The sequence below is a fragment of the Cryptomeria japonica genome, chromosome 1, assembly GCF_030272615.1.
Source record: "Cryptomeria japonica chromosome 1, Sugi_1.0, whole genome shotgun sequence".
Classification (NCBI taxonomy): domain Eukaryota; kingdom Viridiplantae; phylum Streptophyta; class Pinopsida; order Cupressales; family Cupressaceae; genus Cryptomeria; species Cryptomeria japonica.
This window is the reverse complement of record NC_081405.1, coordinates 268,507,933-268,525,765: the sequence shown is the minus strand read 5'-3', so window position 1 is coordinate 268,525,765 and position 17,833 is coordinate 268,507,933. Positions and strand designations below refer to the sequence as shown.

Here is a 17,833-nt window from a genome sequence, read left to right as displayed (position 1 = left end):
AAAATTAGAATTTTTAAAACCCGGGCAAACAATAATTAACCTCTTAATTTTAAAAAATTTCTTGAAAGTTGAAATGTTGAATTTTGAAGGTATTTCTGATTCTAGAGGGTTCAAAAATCAATAAAATCAACCAATCTTTCAGATTTAGGCTAATAAATACAGTCATAACAGTCTCCCGAAATTTCAGGAAAAAAACCGAGGACCATGGCAGGAACACACATTGTCCGACCAACTTTTTCCGAAATTTTTAGGGATGAATATTACGATGATTTTAAAGATAACCCCAAAAAATTAGCGAATTTTATGATCTCTAGATGAGCGAAATGAAGGCACAAAGATGAAAATAGGACCCTATTAGGGTTTTGAAAAAAAAAAGGAATTGAATTACAATTTTGAAAAGGGTCAAACTTAATGGACAGGGACACATTGGAAAATGTGTAGAAATCTAAATGTAAATGAAATTGATTTGAAATTCACACAAAATCCAATTAATTTTAAAAATTGGGGTTTGATGACCTAACCACTTAATTTTGAAATTTGAATTTTGGGAAAAAGGGGGGAAATTAATAATTTGAATTGTGGGATTGAAGACAAATCTAACAATAATTAGAAATCTGAAAATTAAGTTGAAATCCAATTTTTTGCACAAGTTCAAGATGATTTTTGAAAATTAGGGTTTTAACAAGTAACCTTTTAATTTTGTAAATTTTAATTGCAAATTGAACAAGACAATGAGGAAATTGAATTTGTCAAATACAACAATTTTTCAGATCTAAGACAATTACAAGCAATTTTTACAATTCACAAGTTCAATGTTAAATTTAAAAACTAGAGTTTTGAATGAATTAACCACTAAGTTTGCAGAAAATTGAAACTTGTAAATGAAAAATATGCAATGTTGTTCAAAGGAAAGCATGCAAGATGTCGGGTTCACCAAAATGTGATGGTGGGAAAATGATGAGTGATAGATCAAGAGGAAAACTGACCCTTTCCCTCAAAGAGAGATGAGAGTTTCACTATTGATTATCCTTCAAGCACTTTTCACCATTACATTAGGGAAATGAGGGGGTAATTCACTAGATCCAATCTCCACACAAAGATGATAGATTGAATTCTGAATGAATTAAGGATGTTTTGATGATCCCCTTATTCCCTTTTTGTTTGATTTGAAAAGGAAATGAAATTGATTGAATTATGTAATGCAAAAGTAACAAAGAATTGATTATAACTTGAGATCTGAATATGGGATGAAGCTGTGCACCTAGATTTGGCAGTAAAATGTCGAGATGAAGTCGCCCTGCAAATTTGACGAAAAGTTGTCCGGACCGTGGCGGGAATGTACACGGTACTCCGAAAAATCCACGAAACAAAAAGAGTTTTTTCGTCTCTACAAATGAAGCCCGAATCCAAAAGTACAGCTGCGCACCTGCAACCTACACACAAAAAAGAGAGGGAAATGTGTTGGGATTGGGGGTTTGCGTTTAGGTCAAACCCCAGTTTTGGAATTAACCAAGTAATGAAAGAAAGTACTTGCAAGTAGATGTAAATGAAAGATTGAATTGTTAATCACCTCAAGGGAGGTTGTAGTAGCAATGTTGATAGAAATGCTTGTGTGGAATTGAATGTTGAAATCAATCTCCTCTTCAATGGTTGAATCCTTGACTTGAATGCAACACCTAGCCTTGAAGGGAGACTTGAGAATGCTCAATGCTGGAAAAGAATGCTTGAATGCTTGAACATATCCAACTTCGACCTATCCAACTTATCGAACTTCAACCTTATGCAAATGAGAGGACAAATGCCCCTTAAATACATGTTTGAAAGATTTGAATTTCGTCATGGGCCGACATTGGGGAGATTTCCTGCTCACTGCACAACCCACAATGCTTGCACAAGAAAGGTCCTGCCCCAAAATAGGGCAGGGACAAGGGACGCCCCTGTCCTACCCCTGTCTCCACGACAGTGTGGACAGAGTGATGCAGAGGCCAAGGAAGAAGCAATTTTCAGAAGCCGAGCACTCTCCGATCTCCGATCAGGCTAGAGGATTTGAGTTTGCATGCGTGAGGACCCTAATGCAGTCTATACTCAAGAATGATGTATGGGACATTGTACCTAGACCAAAAGGCAAATCAGTAGTTTCATCTAAATGGCTCTTCAAAATCAAACATGTTGCAGATGGGACCATTGAAAAATATAAAGCAAGGTTTGTTGCCAGAGGTTTCTCTCAAAAAGAGGGAATTGATTATGAAGAAACATTTGCTCCAGTTGCTCGATATACCTCCGTCAGGGCCATGATTGCTATTGCCGCATCAAAGGGATGGAAGATTCACCAAATGGATGTGAAGACCGCTTTTCTTAATGGCATGATAGAAGAAGTATACTTAGAGCAACCTGAAGGATTTGTGGTACATGGTGATGGTTCTCATGTTTGCAAACTAAAGAATGCTCTATATGGTCTTAAACAGGCTCCTCGAGCCTGGTATGAAAGGATAGATAACTATCTCTTAGGATTAGGTTTCTCCAAGAATGATGCTGATCCGAACTTATACTTCAAGGTAATAAATGGTGACATGTTGATTCTCATCCTTTATGTTGATGACTTATTGATTACAGGAGAGGACCATCTCATTACCAAATGTAAACAAGATCTAGCATCTGAATTTGACATGAAGGACTTAGGTCTTCTACACTATTTCCTTGGTTTAGAAGTATGGCAGCAGGCTGATGGTATCACTCTAAATCAAGGAAAGTACACTATTGATATTCTAAAAAGGTTTGGAATAATGGATTGTAAACCAATGTCTACACCCATGGAGACAAATCTACATAGGTTAAAACAAGTAGCAACAAACTTAGAATTAGTAGATTCCACTATCGACAGATGATTGGGTCCTTAATGTACTTGGTCAACACTAGACCAGATATTTGTTATGCAACAAATGCGCTCAGTCAGTTCATGTGTGAACCAAGGCAGTTGCACTTAGTTGCAGCGAAACATATTCTGAGATACTTGTGTGGCATAATTAGATATGGATTAAGATATAATAATGTAGACCTAAATCTACATGGATATACTGACTTTGATTGGGCTAGAAGTGTGGTTGATCGTAAGAGTACTTCGGGGTGTTGTTTCAACTTAGGATCATCCATGATTTCCTGGATTAGCAAGAAGCAATCTTCAAAGGCACAGAGTTCCACCGAAGCCGAGTACATTGCTGCATCTATGGGAGCTTGAGAAGCTGTGGGGTTAAGAAAGCTTCTTGTAGGATTGTTTGGACAATCCCTAGATCCCACGATCATCCATTGTGATAACCAGAGTTGTATAAAGCTTTCAGTGAATCCAATATTCCATGACAAATCAAAGCACATTGAGATCCCTTACCATTATGTTAGAGACATGGTGGAGAGAAATGTTATCCAGTTGAGATATATTAGTACAGATGAACTAACAGCAGACATTCTCACCAAGCCTCTCTCCAAAACAAAGGTGGAATACTTTAGAGGTAATCTTGGTATGGTAGAAAAATAATGTTATCTGAGATTGAGTCTCAACTATATAAATTTTTTGTACTAATATATTTTAAAGATGTTTAATGCGTAAACTCTTTTTTTGGTCATGTGTGACCTCATGGGCTCCTGTGAACATCTTGAAAGATGACGATCTTTCAATGATGTACATCTATTTTTCAAGTTACTGTTGTAAGCTGATGACTTTACAACAGTTTAACCTTACTATCATGATGGATATCATGTGACATGTCATGATAGTTGATATCTCTTAAGTAATATTAAGATGTGGATAATCACAATGAGTTATATTACTAAGATATCTCATGGTGGATATTATGTGACTTAATATCCATGGCTATGCCATGAGTTGATATCCTTATGATAGGCATCATGTGACTTGATGCCATTGCACATATCATAATGGATATCATGAGTATGGTGAATATCATGTGACTTGATATTCCTGGACATGCCATTACTCATGATATTACATTGAGGTGATATATCTCTCACAATACATATGGATCTATTGTGTTTATTTCAGGACAGTAATCATCCTCCCTAGCTAAGAGGGAGTGTTAATGAATTGTAGCTTTGGTCGGGTTATTCTCATCGATGAAATCAAAAGCATTTAATTACTATATTTCTTCTGTATACTGTCATGATTATGTCTGAAATTCATAATCATGTACATATATATACATGATCATTAATTATGCCATTCATGTTGATATTAGTCATGTTATTGTTGATATTGATAATGCTGATTTACACTAATACTAATGTTGATACCACATTATAACGTAGATCGATTTTGTGAAGTATCGATATTTAATATCGATTCCTTTATACAAATTGATTATGTATGTCAACCGTGGTTTTTGCCTATATTATGAATCGATAGTGAATATCAACTAATCAGCATTCATTTGTGTATTGCCTCGGTCTAACTAACATGTCTCGTGTAGAGACACGTCTCTACAGGAGATATGTTCCTTCAGCATCGTATATTATGATCGATCCAAATTCTTGTGAGACACAGAAAAATATAAGTGCCAAGCAAGACATATAGAATATACATAACCTGCAATCATTCCAGAAAAATATATCAGCGAATATATATACAGTTCGAATCAATATTAGAATTGCATTATCTCTAAGCATTATTGAATTGACATTGAAAACAAGATAATAGCAGATCGATATATGTTCAGATTGCACTCATCTCAATAATATCATTTGAAATTACATATATTTGGAGAGCAATGATTATAATTTTAAAATCATACTATAAACCTCTAAATCTGATCAAATATTAACAAAAAACTCGATGAGTTTTTGTGGCGAGTAGATGGTGAAATTACTCACTTGAGCCAAAAACTGCCGAGTTTTCAGCAAGTAGTCCATCTATTTGCAACAACCTTCCCAATCATGCACCTATATTCGATTTGGGATTGCATGCCTAATTGGTGAATTAGCTTAGATTCGATGTCTTTGGCTAAGATAGGGGTAGACCTAAAGAGGTTATAGTTTACAAAGACCTGGTAGACTAAAAAAACTTAACTGAGAATTAGCATTGAATCTTGCATAGTAAAGCACCTACAATCCTTGATAATGCCTTAGCTTTGTGGGTCTTGAGTGGTGCAAATTTAGAATTAGTTTTAGGATTTTAGGATGAATTTGACGGAATCAATGAGAGGAATTGTTTTGTACTCATCTCACTAATTTCTATTCAAGGAGTTCTCATCCCTAAAAATATTCGCCTTAAATGCAAGTTAGTGGTAAATTTTAGAATTTGATAATTATTAGTGAATAAAGGGAAACTTGTAGATATACCTTCATAACTTAGGACCCATGGGCCACATTTGGTGCCCAATTTTAAATTTAAATATTTGATCATTTTTTTTTTATCGATATATTTGATTCATATTATATATCTTATATTTATCTATATATATGTATATAGTGTTAAAAAACACTTTAAATTAAGAGTGTTGAAGGAGGACAAGAATATTGGAATTCACTATGATATAAGCTAGCAATTCCAATTCCTAGTGTGTATATATATTGGAATTGCTAGCTTATTTATATTAAAAAAAAGATAAAGTGTACAAAATTGCAATTCACTAATATAAATAGTAGTGGTCCTCAAGATTGCAATTCACTAGCCAAATATATATATCTATGGCTAAACTTAGATGTACTAAACCTAGGAGAAAAAATAATTTCCAACTTGAACCCTAAATCCAAATGACAACATAGAATAGAAGATTTAATAGAACTTTAATCTATTGTAGTCATCTAATCCATACTTCTAACTTGTTCCATTTGTTTTAATATTATAAAATGTATTGTGTAGTATGTTGTTTATCCTTGAAATATTTGGTTCTTTTATTTTCTAATGATAAGTTTTAACTTCCCCCCTTAGCTAGGTTGTTGGTTTTGGTAGTTTTGGGTTTTAACTACGCCAATTCAATATTTTTTCTCTATAGTACAAGTTAATACACACATATATATGTATGTGTGTAGTACAAGTATAGGTTAATACATACATAGACATATAGATACATGCATACATGTGTGTGTGTGTGTATGTTGTGTTTTTTTGAATCATCTAGTATTAAAACTCTACTAAACCCAAAGACTTCAACCCTTAGCAACCACTTGTTCAACAATGTAGTAAACTTGTTATGTAATCCTCATTGTTATTGAAGTTATAAAAGAAGAGTATGTGAGAAAGATGATCCCATGTATCCATTGAGTCATAATAATCTGCTCAATAGGGCATTGTTATGATTAGTTCTATGTTTTTTTGAGTCACCTAGCAAATTAAATCTCCTCCAGATTAGTTGTTGCTTCCCATGAAGATTGCTAGAATGAGAGTATCTTCATTGTTGTTTAAACTTTAGGGCATGAATATGTTAGGAATATGATCTCTTGCAGACCTCTAGGTGTATCTACTCCTTTACAAGGCTACTGCACATCAATTTAATTCCAATGGTTGTGTTTTAAAAAATGTATTTATTTTTTTCTCTTTTGATTAAGGAACCTCATGGATCTACATGGGTTCACAAAGGTCCAACCTAGGTTCACCTATGATTTTCCTGGCACTCTCAGTACCCTATGCAAAATCCACAGGGAACTTAGGGTGCCCGAGGTAGACCCTGGGCTAACCCCAAGCCAACCTGGATTCAAACTAAGACTTGAACCAAACCCATACGAGAACTATAGGTGTTGTTGAATCTTACAACATAGCTTGTTAGATCTCTTCAGAAGTCTTCCTTTCTCTAGTGGTTCAGTCCACATATGCAACTTCTTCAAACAACTGCATCATGGTAATATTGAAGTCACGTTGTACTCGAATCATGTGTCTACCACAAGCTCATGAGCATAAAAACATTTTTGTGGCTTATATCTCTAGCAAGAGTTAAAAGCTCACTTTCATGCAAGAATTACTAATCATGATGAACATTTGCAATGAGCTTTAGAATCAGTAACTACCCTAGCCCTAGGGCTTAGGAGTTCCCAAATTTATATTATTTTCCATAAAGTCAAAATAATTTCCCAAATATAGATTATATGTTACAATTAATTTTTTGTCATATGCAAACAATTCTAGCTAAGTTTCTTTAAATATATCATTTTTGGTCAACTTCCAATGCATTCTACACATGCCCCAAACAACATTTGTTTTGCTACAAATTTTAAGAATACTACAAGTGCATTTATCTTATTCAATTATTATCCTCATTTTAAGATGTTCATAAGTAATTAGCCATGTTGGTCTTATACGGAAGGAATTCTAATCTTTGAGATGTTTGTTGCAGGGTATACCATTTTTCCATGCAGGAGAAGATATGCTGCGATCCAAATCCCTTGATCGTGATTCATACAATTCTAGTGATTGGTTCAATAGGTGCATATGATGATTCATTTTACATGTTTTAGAAGTTGCTTTTGACTTTAAGCTTTTTTATGTTATGTGAATTTATCTTTGGCATATTCAAACATGAACCTTCATGTGTGAATGCGATAATATAAAATACAAGTGTGTTATTCTTTATTTTGATTTTGATTCTATGTTGTCCTTAGTCTTTGTTTTTCTTCTTCTCTCATCTTTACCATCATTAGACTCTTCTCCCTAATAGATTCTTCTATTTCACCTAGTTAGAGCATATTTTGCTATTAGTTGCCTTTTTACAACTAGTTATGCTTTTATGCTTTTTTGTTTAAGTTCACTTAGGAGTGCTTATTTTAGTTGTGCACCTAGTTTATCTTTTATGCATTTAGTTTAGCTAGAGTTGAGCTTTATTTAGCTCCTCATGCTTACACTTTAGTTCTATATTTAGCTCTATGCTTTCTTTATAAGCACCTCATTGTACAATTGTAATTCATCCTGTAATTTTGTATTCTTTTCTTTTGAGTAATATAGCATTCTTTTGTGCAACTCTCTCTTGTGGAAGGTGTTTTTGTTTGTCGTCTGATCTTGCAAAAGCTTGTGTTGCAAAATTGAACATGGTAATAGAGCTCGGATTCGGCTAGCCCCTTCTCAATCTTTGAGGATTTTCATTGCTTAGAAGCATTGCAGAGTCACAATTTTCTTTTTTGTGGATATGGTGGTGGGTGAATTTTTATCAGTTTTGAGGTGAGACGAGCATCACCATCGTGTCCACAACATCAAAACACCTAAGATCAATTGTTGATTCGTCAAAATCCAAGCAGTTGAAATTTGGGGTCAAATTTGTTGGGGGCACGTTTTAGGAGGCGATTTCTGGAGGTAGCTGAAATATATGATTAGTCTGGAGCAAAACGAACATTGCCATCATGTTCAGAAGGCCCAAGAACCCTAAAATCACATGTCCAACCGTCGAAATCCGAAAAATTTGATTCCAAAGGAAAACAAATTCTTGTATGGATCTGTACGGGCTCCGTACATGATACGCAAGCAGGTTTGAAAAATTGTAGGTCAAAATTTTTCGAAGGCTAAAAAAATGTTTCAAAATATTTATAAATAGTTTTTTGCAGAGTCCTGTGCGATTTTTTATAAATGGGGGGGTATGCCCCTTTCCATTGGGCCGTACCATGCAGGCCTGTGCAGGTAGCCTGTAGGGTGATGTCACCCTAGGCGGCCCCCACTTCAATTTTGGCAATTAGTGCCTTCTAGTTTTAGCAAGGCTTCACCAACTTTAGCACAGAGGGAGAATTACTTGGTCATTCTAGCTCCTGGAAACTTTCAGTTTGCAATGGATGGCTTGTCTGGGGCTTTTGTAGTACTTTACCCTATTTGGGCATTTTGAGCATCCTTTATAAGTTTTTCTTTGCTTGTAGACACATGGCACTTTTGTATATGGTTTTTGGAGATTTGGCACATTCTGTTGTGCCTTATTTTGTACACACACTATATAATAAAGTGCCATGGGGGGTTGTGTAGTGCCTTTTGTTTTGTCATCACACCTTTGTTCGATGAAGTCTCCCTCCATGACAACATTGAATCCTAGAGATTCATGTCCCATTCGTGTGTACATTAGTTGCATGCCCTTTTTTAGTTGCAAGTACTTTCTTGTGAACATTCAGATTCTCCTTCATGCACTTCATGGTGACACACATTTTTAGTGGATCTGTCATGCCTCTCCCTTGTTAGCATTATGGGGGGGTTTCTACTATTGTTGTTAATGCTTCCTTGGTTTCATCTTGGAGGTGACCTTCCATCCTCAATTGATCAATGTTCTTCAGACTATTGGCACCTGTATTTTTGACTAGCAGTTTGTTGTTGTGTGGTTGAGTAGTGTCGTTTGGGTCACTCGTGTAGATTCATGTGCCATCTATATCTTCGACTGGCAGATGTTTTTGCCTCTGTTTGCCATCTAATTGTTTGAGTAGTGTCGTTGGGGGCACTCATGCAAAATGTTGTCTTCTTGATCTTGATCATCATCTTGGTTTCAAAGGAGATTCTTCACTCAACACTATAGCAGTTATCATTTGAAAATTGTTTGCATTTTCTTTGTGCTTCGAAGATGTTCTTCATGTTCCTATTCTTTTGGGACATTTTCTTGGAGTCTTCTTAGTCCTTCATTCCTTTTTTAGCAGTTCATGTTCTTTTCATGCATTGCATCTCTCGCTTTTGGAGGGGGTTTTTCCCACGTGGTTTTCCTCCTTTTCTCCGATTAGAGAGACTTCATTGTTTTGTACATGGGTACCTAATCAGGCTTTTTGTTGTTGCGACCCATTTCCACATTCATGCATTTAGAGTTTTTTCTATTCACCATAAGTTTCACTTCAGGGGGGGGTGTTAGAGCATATTTAGCTATTAGTTCCTTTTTTACACCTAGTTATACTTTTTTTCTTAAGTTCACTTAGGAATGCTTATTTTAGTTGTACACCTAGTTTAGCTAGAGTTGAGCTTTATTTAGCTCCTCATGCTTGTACTTTAGTTCTAAATTTAGCTCTGTGCTTTCTTTATAAGCACCTCATTGTACAATTGTAATTCATCTTGTAATTTTGTATTCTTTGCTTTTGAGTAATATAGTGTTCTTTTGTGCAACTCTCTCTTGTGGAAGGTGTTTTTGTTTGCCATTTGATTTTGCAGGAGCTTGTGTTGAAAAATTCAACATCACCTCCTTTCAATAATGCTCCTATTGTCCCATTGATGAATTTTGTTCCCTCACCACCCTAAATGTTGTCCTAGATAGTTCGCTCAATGCCTACTTTTTTCTCCTCAATAAATGATTCACTTTTCAATGAGTTCTTTTCATTGATCCTTTTTCCATATCTCCTCAAAATTCCTCATTGTTTACCCAACTTATAACACTTCCATCTTTAAGGTTGAGTCTCTCGAAAATCTTGCTTGTCACTTTGTTCATTTTCTAAAGTAGGGTTTTCGATATCATACCCTCTTTTGAGGCCAAATGCTATTTGTATAGCTTGTTACCTTCTTGTCTTTGCCCTTGGGAATATATACTTTTGCTATTTGGTATGCAAGAAGATGTTTTCTTTACACACTATTGTAGGAATGAGGTCATGACGTTCTTGCTTGTATGAAACAAATTCAAATTCATTTATTCCCAATTCTTTTCTTTTCTTTTTTCTCTTTTCCCTTGATCTTCATAGTACTTGAGAGTGCCTTTCCTCTTTGTTGTGATGTTTTCACACATCGCCCCATTGCAAATGGGGACCCCTGTTTTTTTTGCTTTTTTTAGGGTTTTTTTTTTTAAGTCTTTTAGGGTTTTGTCAGTTGGCTTTTGCATTTTTGAGTGCTGTCGGGGAGATCAATAGGATAGCAGGTCCTGATCCTGAAAATTTGGCTAAGTCTGAAGTCCTGATCCTGAAAATTTGGCTAAGTCTGAAAGTCCTGATCCTGAAATTTGGCTAAGTCTGGAAACTAAAAAACCTCCAAAAACTAGATTTTGCTATATAACTCTTGGAGGTCTGAAACCACTCTCAAACATCCTGAAAGTATATATGGAATATAACTTCAAGTATAACTTAACATTTCCTTCTATCTTTCTTCTTTCTTATACTTAAATGTTATGTTCCATAAAAATTATCCTGATAGAGAGTTCAAAAAGTCAAATTTCGCTCCTGTCCTTCACTGAGGATCCAGAGCGAATTTCGCTCCTGTCCCTCTCCAAGGGACCAAGGCAAAGCGCTCCTGTCCCTCACCAAGGGACCAGGGCGAAAAGACTTATTTGAGTCATTCCTGACCTTGTTTGGTCAAATTGGAACATCAAAGGCATGGTGAAGGATGAAATGAGCATGATAGAGCATCCAGACTTGATCAAAGACAATGAAATGATGGAGTTTTTGTCTACAAAGGTAAAAGCGCTCCTGTCCCTCCCTGAAGGACCAGAGCGATTTTCTTTATACACACCTTTTAAGACCTTTCTCGAACTTGAACTCTTATTCATGGCGTGTAACAAGATGATATCTTCCTTAGCCAAGACATTTCATGGTGAAAAGTGAAGCATTTTGGCCTAGAAGACAAAATTCGCTCCTATCCCTCACTGAAGGACCGGAGCTTGAATTTCAAATTTGCACTGTTCTTGCAGGACCAAGACAATTTTATGATTTGAAGAGACCAAGGAAAACATGATTTATCCATTGAATATAATTTGGAAGGCTAACAAAGGACGGATAAGCTTGGATTTGCAAAATCGCTCCTATCCCTCTCCAAGGGACCAGGGCGAAAAACCTAATATCCAGTCCTTCTCACCAAGTTTGGACGAACCTAAGCCAAGGCGCGAATTTGAAATGATGTTTAAAATGCCTTGAGGTTGATATGATCAAGAATTTGCGCAATGGATGCAAAAGGCGCTCCTGTCCCTCACTGAAGGACCAGGGCGAAAATCTCTAGAACATCAATTTTGCCTTGCAAAAAACGAGTTGAACATGCACTGAAGGGACGAAAGGGATCATTGCTAGCCCCACAACGTGAATTGGCAATTAAAAAATGAAGGATTGAGGACAAAAGTGAAAAGGCGCTCCTGTCCCTCTCCAGGGGACCAGAGCGAAGTTATTGGCATTCACTATTTTCTACTTGGGCGTTAATATCCTCCAAATCGCATGAAATGCCAAAATCATCAACTTTGGAATATTTAAAAAAAAAAAAAAATTTAAATTGGCATTTAATAAATTAATTTTTAGCCTCAAAAAAAAAAAAAAATCGAATTTCTATTATAAAGGCATTTAAAATTAATTTTTGTGAAATTAAAATTAAAAAAGATGGAGCACTTGAGGTATCATTTTTTTATATTTTATCAAGTCGGCCTCTTCTTTTTTTCAATTTTATTTATTTCGGAGCCTATTTTATCAAGTCGGCCTATGGGGAGGTAAAATGGTGAGCGCTCTATATATTTGGGTGTTTTTTTTTATTATCCAAATCATTCACTCATTATTTCAAAGTGCGATTTGGAGGGCAAAGAAGAAGTGCGAAAGCTGGCCTATTTGGAGCGAATTTTCCTCAAGTGTTGAAGACTAAAGGTGGTGGAGTTGATGCTTGTGAAGACTAAAGGGGGTGCATTTTGCTAAAGGGAGTCTTGATCTACATTTTGCCTAGCGAATTCTCCTATTTTTGCATCATTTTTTAGAATTAATTCCCAAGTGGAGGTATGGCGTAATCACCTTGGCACCATTTTTGAAGATTTAAATTTTGCTGTGAAAATCCTAAATTAGGAAATGATAACTCAAGATTTATCATGAAGTTTCCTAATTAAAATCTTGAATCTTCCTTTTATAGTTTAATTTTTTAGATTTCAAGATATATTACTAATTTTGAAATGTTGTGTAGGTATCAAGATGGCGACTCCAAAGCCCGGAGGATCTACAAGTCGGCAGGTTCTCATCAAGGACGATCAAGCAAGGACAAGGGCGACCTCCTCCAGCCTAGCATCGACAAGGACGGCCTTCTTTGGACTAACGTCATCAAGGGCGACTTCTCCAATCCAGTATTCCAAGGCGAGGTACATCAATCATCCTACACATCAAGGACACAAGAAGTTAGAACAAGGGTTCGTTGAAGAAGCAGATAGTTCAAGATGAATTAATTAAAGCTAGCTTCTCAACAACATCAAGTTGAATATTTACCAAGTTACAAGTGTCAGACGAGGTGGCATCCTAGTCATCACTTCTCCAGTCAGTGTGGTCCACCTCAGCATTTCCAGATTCAATGTACCTAACTCATGGAAGGTGGCACAAACTCCGATGTACCTACCCCAGCTATCCATTGGTGGAATTTTCTAGAGAGGACATGTGTCCAAGCAATACAATTTTATCATTGGTCAAGCATTAAATGTTATGTAATGGTTGTAACAAACCCTAATTAGGGTTTTCATTGTTGAATCTTGGCCATTGATCTCGAATTGATCTAAGCCATCGAATTGTATTGAGGGCACTATATAAGCCATGGCATTTCATTTTGTAAAGGGAATAGATAGTTAGAATATAGTTGGAAGCAGTTAGAAGACAGATAGAGAGTAGTTAGAAGGTGATTAGCTAGTTGATAGAATAGCAATTAGAGTAGAGTAGAGAGAGAAGGCAAAGATTGTTGCCAAGATGTTGTTGTAAAAGACTTGTAACTTCATTGAAGAAATGGTGAAATTTATGGGTCGATTCAACAATTTGCATGGTCTTTATACTTCTCATGTTTGATTTTATGATTAGATGAGTGGAAGAAATGTGCTTGATTGATGGTGGAATTCGTATATCCATACTACTAGCAGTTTGTTGATTGCAGACTTGCCTTGTGTAGTCAACTGGAATCATTCAGCTTAAGCTTAACTTCAATTGTCGCTTCTTCATTGATATGCATCAACCTGATGGTGTCTATGCCTGCAGGGATGATTTGAACATCATAAAGCTTTCCTTCGAAGATCGCACTAACCTTGTGGAGATGTTCTTGGGATGTCAAAACAAGACTTAGTTAGAATTTCATCAAAGATGATTCATTGCTCTTACATTCTTAGTGTTAGGATTAGATCTTTTCCTAGCCCTCATCTTTTTTCCTTTTTTCAAGTCAAAGCTAGTAAGAGCCTGTGTTCCAGCAATATTCAAAGCAAATCAGAAGTTCAATCATCAAGTGTAAGTCCCCTTGTGATTCCAGCAAATCACATCATACCACAGAGAGCTTATCCACACGTAGAGATCCTACATACAAGAACCTTGAAGTCATCCTGATTGATCCTTTCCGCGATATCTTCAGCAATCAGAGGCTTTACTCAAGAGAGGATAAGGTACCCTTAGGTATTTTATTCTGTGTTTGATAGTGTACAAAATACACGTCAACACTCTTGTCATCACTCTTCATCATTTTAAAATAGCGATAAGCTAGGAATGTTGGAAGGTTTATAAAGCTTTGCTTGACTTGTTTATTTCAATATAGATTTTTGATTGGGTCCACAAGGGTATTTTTCCTATGGTTTCAATGGATATATTCAGTTGCAGATGTATCCTAGATTGCACTAAACTTCTTTGCCAACTCCCTCTTCCTTCTTCATATAGGATTTAAGTTTTCACTCAATTTTCATAGTGCACGAGAGTGCCAATCCACTCCACCTCATGTCTTCAACTCGGGTAATAGTAAGCTAGGAAGGTAATATTGATAGACATATGCTCAACATGTTTATTTCAATATAGGTTTTTTGTTGTGTCCATCATGGGAGTTCTCATATTGTCATACTCTTTATGGATATGTTTAAAAATTTGGCTCCAACTGTGCCCATATCAGACTAAAATTTTTTGCCAATTCCCTCTTCTTTATTTATGTAAGATTTACTCACATCCACTTTATGCCCCATCAAATTTTTAATCTCCATTTTTTAAAATTTATTTTCACACAATAGATTGCTACATGATAGAAAATTTGTCTGACAAGAGATACGCATACGTACAGCACTATAGGGTTATAAACTCAACATGCAAATATATTATTTTATGAATTGAAGATAAACACTCAATTCTAAGAAGGGTCTTTTCCATTATCCATGACATATGACATAACCCTGGTAAACAGTAATGATTGCATGATTGTGCTATGATGGCACTGATGATATTGTTTCAAAAAGGGAAATACATTATATTATATATAGAGAATAGAGAATGCAAAAGGGTCACCCTGACCAAAATATGTGAGCTTGGCAGAACGAAGGTTGCAAGAGTGTACAACCAAATCATTATCCCAGATTTTTCATTAATTGCATACAAAGAGGACTAAGCATTATAACATCTTCTGGATCAAAATTACAAACATAGAGATTGTAGAAGTCAGGAGAACTATTTTTCTTAAACAAAAAGTGAAGATTAATTTTTATAACGTGGGGGAGGGGGGGGGGGGGGGTAGGGATTTCTTTGTTCATTGAAGATGCTATTCAGTGAAGTTATAGAAGAGGAGATTTGTGGTTAATATAGGCATGAGAATAGGCATCTTTGATTCAGTTCCGTCAAACGTTCCACATGATTGGCCTGGCATTTTGTTAGATTGTAATTCCAACATTTTGGTGATTTTAGTGATTTTCTTTCATGCAGTTTTAGGTAGCAGCATTCCATTGTAATGACCCCCTTATGGTATTTTAACAATTTCTGATTTTTATTTATTTTTTCTGTGTTTCTTCTGCAAATTGGAATTTTGGCAAAGTACTAAATAGCAGCAATTAATGCTAATATCGTAAACTCTTCTAATGTGAAACTGAAATCTTAATAATAATGGATCAATTAGATAATAAAAACAATCTTTCATAGTGCAGAAAAAGAAAATCCTTTTTTCTATTTTTAATATTTAAAATATATAAATATTAATAAATCACACATAATACTGAGACAACTTACATGACTAGTGATCATAGCCTAAGTCTGAGTTTGGCTGTACAGCCACTCATAGAGAGGTACAAAAGTAGGAAATAATAATATCTTAATACTTGAAAATGCTATGGCACCTTGAATGGACGGTCTGGAGAGGCTGGATGGAAGGTCAGAAACAGTCTGAAAGCCTGTTGTGACAGGTGGTTTGTTGGAATCGTTTGTTGTTGTGCCAAAAACTCGAACTATCAACACCCAATACAAACGCTAGATTTAACGCACGGGAGGCGGTTAAGCCATGTCACAAGTCCCCAAGGACGTGCTGACCACCAAGTCAACAATCTCCCCCTCAACACCCACTGAAGGGAAACTCAAACCCGTGACCCAAGGCTCTAATACCAATTGTTGGAATCGTTTGCCGTTGTGCCAAAAGATCTAACTATCAACGCCCGATACAAACACCAGATTTAACCCGACCCACGAGAGCCGGTTAAGCCATGTCACGAGTCCCCAAGGAGGTGCTGACCACCAAGTCAACATGGTTCAGCAATAATAAACACCCATCAGCTCACTTGTTAAATGCAAGAACTGATATAAGTCAAATATAGTCCTGTACTTGCTGTTTACTCTGCTCAGGCAGATCTGAAAGCCCTGAAACATAAAGGGAAACACCCCACATGTTGATTTTTTTTTGGATTAGATATCAAGAAAGCATTACATAGCTTCAGCAAAAAAGACTGAGTTCAGCAGTAGTCGGGGCACCAATAGAAGGTGCATATACAAAATACACAATTAACGTGCACCTCCAAGTAAAAGGGGATTACAACAGTTATACATATTTATAAACAAAATGACATCATAGCATATTAATCAGCTGCTAAGGAAATAGGATTTCAGCATCTGGTGATTCATTACTGCCCATAGGTGGAAGCCATGCTACCCAGCCCATAGCTCCTTCCTGCCATACTTCCACTCAACCATCTAGTAGTTCTTTCTTATGAGGATGGGAAGTACGCTTAGTGATCAGATCGGCCTCCTCTTGGATGATCTCCATATGCATTTGCCTACGATCCAGTTGTCGCATGAAGGCTACTAGGGCTTGTTCAAAAGCTGCTTTGTCTGGTTCATCTCTTTCCCAAGTGAACCTGTGTGATAGTTCACGGATGTACACAATAGTGGCCCCGTCCTTGATCCATCTGTCAAACTTGTCCGAGTCAAGTTTCAGCACAACAGTGACCTGCATAGAAATAGAATGAGCAATGAGTCTCCTAAGAGACTCAGTGAGGTGCCTGGTATTGCTATTAAAGATGTCATCATTACGATACTTCCATATGAGCCATAGAACTTCCAAAGAAAAACAAGACCAAAAGACATTAGCAATCCTCTTACAACCCTTGACATAGCCTAGAACAAAATCTATGAACTCAAGAGAACCAGACTCTAAGTTAAAACCAAATATTCTCCATATTTCCTTAGCAAAACGGCATTCAAAGAATATGTGTTTCACAAACTCAGGTACTCTGCAAATGCTACAGTTTATTAGGGCACCTTCCTTATTTTTTATGGGGAGTTTATTTAACAGAAGACGCCACCCAAAGAATTGTTTTTTAGGCTCATTATGGGCCATCCAAAACCTATTTAGACAGTCTTTCCAGGTCTTCGGTTCCCAATCTAGGTCCCAGAATTCATTAAGGTGCAGAAGGATGGTATCGGATTCGGTGAGTGTGGAGTAAATACATTTAGCTTTTAGGGAAGGGAGAGGTGTGTTATCCGTCCAGCAGAGTGCAGTCATGGGGGGTGAGGGAGAGGGAGGTGAGGGGGGGAGAGCAGAGGTTAATGCCAATCTAAGGATGTTATATGTCCTGATCTGGGATTCCGGGATAGAGAAGGTGGCTTGCAGCTCCTCCCACGATCTGAGTTGGTTGTTAGCAAACAAGTGTTCAAAGTTTTTAATACCCCTATTATGCCATTTCAATGCAGAGCAGCCGTGAAGTGTTGCCAACGGTTTTCCATTATGGAACAAGTTCCACCATATTGA

The 17,833-nt window shown here is 36.5% G+C and overlaps 1 protein-coding gene across 4 annotated transcripts in view; it reads left to right on the top strand.

Moving 5' to 3' along the window:
* Positions 1-17,833, top strand: part of LOC131075735 (pullulanase 1, chloroplastic) — a 356,768-nt gene that overhangs the window by 320,581 nt on the left and 18,354 nt on the right. For 3 of the 4 annotated variants that reach the window (XM_058012612.1, XM_058012613.2, XM_058012614.2), the window contains one exon: positions 7,338-7,426. The exons of the other annotated variant lie outside the window; for it this stretch is intronic. In XM_058012612.1, coding sequence (XP_057868595.1) covers positions 7,338-7,426 — 89 coding nt within the window. The remainder of the gene's footprint in view (positions 1-7,337; positions 7,427-17,833) is intronic. 4 annotated transcript variants of the gene reach the window in all.